Consider the following 3024-nt stretch of genomic DNA (forward strand, 5'->3'; position numbering starts at 1 on the left):
TATATATATATATATATATATATATATATATATATATATATATATATATATATATATATATATATGAGCTGCAGTGACGCCGTCTGCCGTTGTATACTTATACATTAAATCAAATTGAACAAAAAAGTCCTTTACTATTTTGTAAATTTCCATATAGATTTTTTAGATATTAATTAAAGAAAATTTATGGTATACAATCATATATGTAACAAGTTTCTTTAATATTTAAAAATCTATGTGATCATTTGCAAAATGGTAGAGGACTTTTTTGTTCAGTTTGACTTTCACAGATTGACAACAATTAATAATTTATTGTAAATTAATCTGAATAGAAATAGGTGAAGAAATAGGTTAAGAGGATGAATTGTATGTCATGTTAACTTACGACAAATTATTGATTGTTAGAGCAAAAGGGAAGTGCACGGAATATCTTACAAATTTGTTTAATCGATTGCAAGTGTTATTTTATGGATATATATTTTTATTTTAACGTATTTCGCAACAATTTTTAGCATGCATTTTCTCGCTTCTGACGTCATAAAAAAGAAATAGACAATGCGGGGAGCCAGAAGTCTTAAACATAAAGTATAAAGAGAATTCATATTTTCACGTGTAAATTAAAAAAAATAACCTTTGTTGAAACTGCACGATACTTTGTTTAATTGCAATATACGTATCAGTGCTTTAGCTCAAGAGGCAGAGGGCAACATGGAAGCAGTCCAACCACCGTTATTTCTACGTTTCATCAATCTATTAATGAACGACGCTGTATTCCTTTTGGACGAAGCTTTATCGAATATGACACAGTTAAGACAGATGCTTCAAGCTAGGTATGTTCATGAATGCATACGATGCATCATCTTTAAGGGTGTATCTCAAAAATAAAGAAAAAAATGTTGAAATAAAATGAGAGATTAATTTGTATTATATATAAAAGTGACTATAAACAATTTGACATTTCTATAACATATGTTTTTATGAAAAATAAAAATATTAGCATGTTTTTGATTTAGTCAATGACTTTTTGCGTTATATAGGCAATACATCATTAAAATGATTCATAATAGATTTACACTAATTGTGGTTTTTTCCTAATTACAAGGGAAAGCGGTGAATGGAATAAGCTGCCACAAAATGAGCGCAATCAACAAGCTGGTTATCTTGAACACATTGGTATGATCGCTCGCTTCGACAACATTTTGGGCAGGAAGACCATACAGACGATAAAAATGTTGACTAATGAAATCAAATCCATCTTTTGTCATCCGACCATGGTGGATCGTATCGCTTCTATGCTCAATTATTTACTGCTGCAATTAGTAGGGCCGAATAAAAAGAATTTGAAGGTAATTTTATAAAGTTCAAAGTATTCTTCAGGAAAACGATATCGTAATTCTGTATCTATTTGAATATAGGTGAACGATCAAAAGGAATATGCATTCAACCCTGCGAACTTAGTGCTAAACATATGCGAGATTTACATTAATTTAAGTAAAAGTGAGAGCTTTACACTAGCCGTGTCGCAAGATGGACGTTCCTACAGTTCAGAACTTTTCAAACTCGCGGATAATGTGCTTGGTAAGCTCTCGTGTGTCTTTTTCGACAAATTTACTTGTACTTGCAGGGTGAAAAGACAAAAATCTATTGTGTCGTAGTTCGTATTGGTGGTGTGGGTATCTTGGGAGATTTGGATCAATTTGCGAAGAGCGTGGAAAGAGCCGCGAGTCAGAAACGAGAAGAGGATGAAATTCTGACAGGTATTCCGGACGAATTCCTCGACCCGATTATGTCAACCGTCATGACAGATCCTGTGATCCTACCGTCGTCTCGAATAACTATCGATCGACATACTATAGCAAGGTATATATCATTATATAAATTCAGCTTACGTAAATATAAACGTAGAAAAAAATGGTATAAATCAATTGTAAAACAAAGAACAAAGTCAAAATAACGGAGTGTATAAAGTAAAAAATATTTGTACAGATTTTGTCTAAAAAACAGAGATATTCGTGTAGAATCTCCTATCAAGCGTTATACCTAGAGAGTAAATTTATGATCCATTTATTACAGTCTCTATAACCCAGTAAACACAAAGTATCATCGACATTACAATGTCAGCTCAATCATATGGTATATTACGTAACTGTTACTTTGTTATATAACAAAGTAACAGTTACATAATGTACCATATAATTGAGCTGACATTGTAATATGGATGATACTTTGTGTTTACTGGGAATATTATAATTTGTTAGAGATCATGCGCCGAATATAAAGCCGTTTGTTTATATGTACCTCATTTTTTATTGTGCATTTTATGCATTTTATTATGCGTTTATCTACTGGTCCAAAAAATTAATTGGTGAGAGACTCACTTCGTGGATGGTAACCGCTAGTTATTTACTTTTATTTATAGTTTTTTTATGCTCGAATTCGTCGTCAAAAATGGTATATTTAGCATTTATAATTTTACGTAAGTATACTTTACTAAATATATTTCAGGCATTTGCTGAGCGATCAAACTGATCCTTTCAATCGATCGCCACTTACTATGGACATGGTGAAGCCGGATGTAGAACTTCAACAAAAGATACAGGAATGGATCTCGCAGAAAAAACAAGAAAAAATACAAAATACTGTTTCATAATTTATCGTCAATCATTATATTATAATGGTACGATATCGAAACTCAAATACACAGTCTTCAGAATTGACAGATTATATGATGTATCAGAAACGATAAAGCTGCATTACTGAGTAGAAAATTTGGACTTGAGATTAGTATTTTAATTTACACGAAAAGCGATACATAGAAATGGTTCGTATTATATATAGTATAATACATAATACGATGATACATCGTTGTTTACATCGAGCTTCATCGAGATCTTATTGCTCGATATTCAACTTGTCCATAACGATAGATAGTAATTTTGTATAAAAAAACTATACAAGTATAAACTATATAATAGAATTATATATATATATATATATATATATATATATATATATATATATATA

General features: G+C 30.7%; 2 protein-coding genes across 2 annotated transcripts in view; one reads left to right on the forward strand and one right to left on the reverse strand.

Annotated features, from left to right (window-relative positions):
* Window positions 1-3016, forward strand: part of LOC116841260 (ubiquitin conjugation factor E4 A) — a 6408-nt gene extending 3392 nt beyond the window's left edge. The window contains exons 10-14 of the mRNA XM_032808983.1: window positions 681-830; window positions 1103-1346; window positions 1416-1578; window positions 1656-1860; window positions 2506-3016. Coding sequence (XP_032664874.1) covers window positions 681-830; window positions 1103-1346; window positions 1416-1578; window positions 1656-1860; window positions 2506-2650 — 907 coding nt within the window. The 3' untranslated portion in view covers window positions 2651-3016. The remainder of the gene's footprint in view (window positions 1-680; window positions 831-1102; window positions 1347-1415; window positions 1579-1655; window positions 1861-2505) is intronic.
* LOC116841264 (phosphoserine phosphatase) overlaps window positions 49-3024 on the reverse strand; it is a 6086-nt gene continuing 3110 nt past the window's right edge. Inside the window, exon 7 of the mRNA XM_032808991.1 lies at window positions 49-67. The gene's annotated coding sequence lies outside the window, so the exon portion shown is untranslated. The remainder of the gene's footprint in view (window positions 68-3024) is intronic.

This window comes from Odontomachus brunneus, unplaced genomic scaffold (genome assembly GCF_010583005.1).
Source record: "Odontomachus brunneus isolate Ranch 3 - 2012 unplaced genomic scaffold, Obru_v1 Obru_scaffold_015, whole genome shotgun sequence".
Classification (NCBI taxonomy): Eukaryota; Metazoa; Arthropoda; class Insecta; order Hymenoptera; family Formicidae; genus Odontomachus; species Odontomachus brunneus.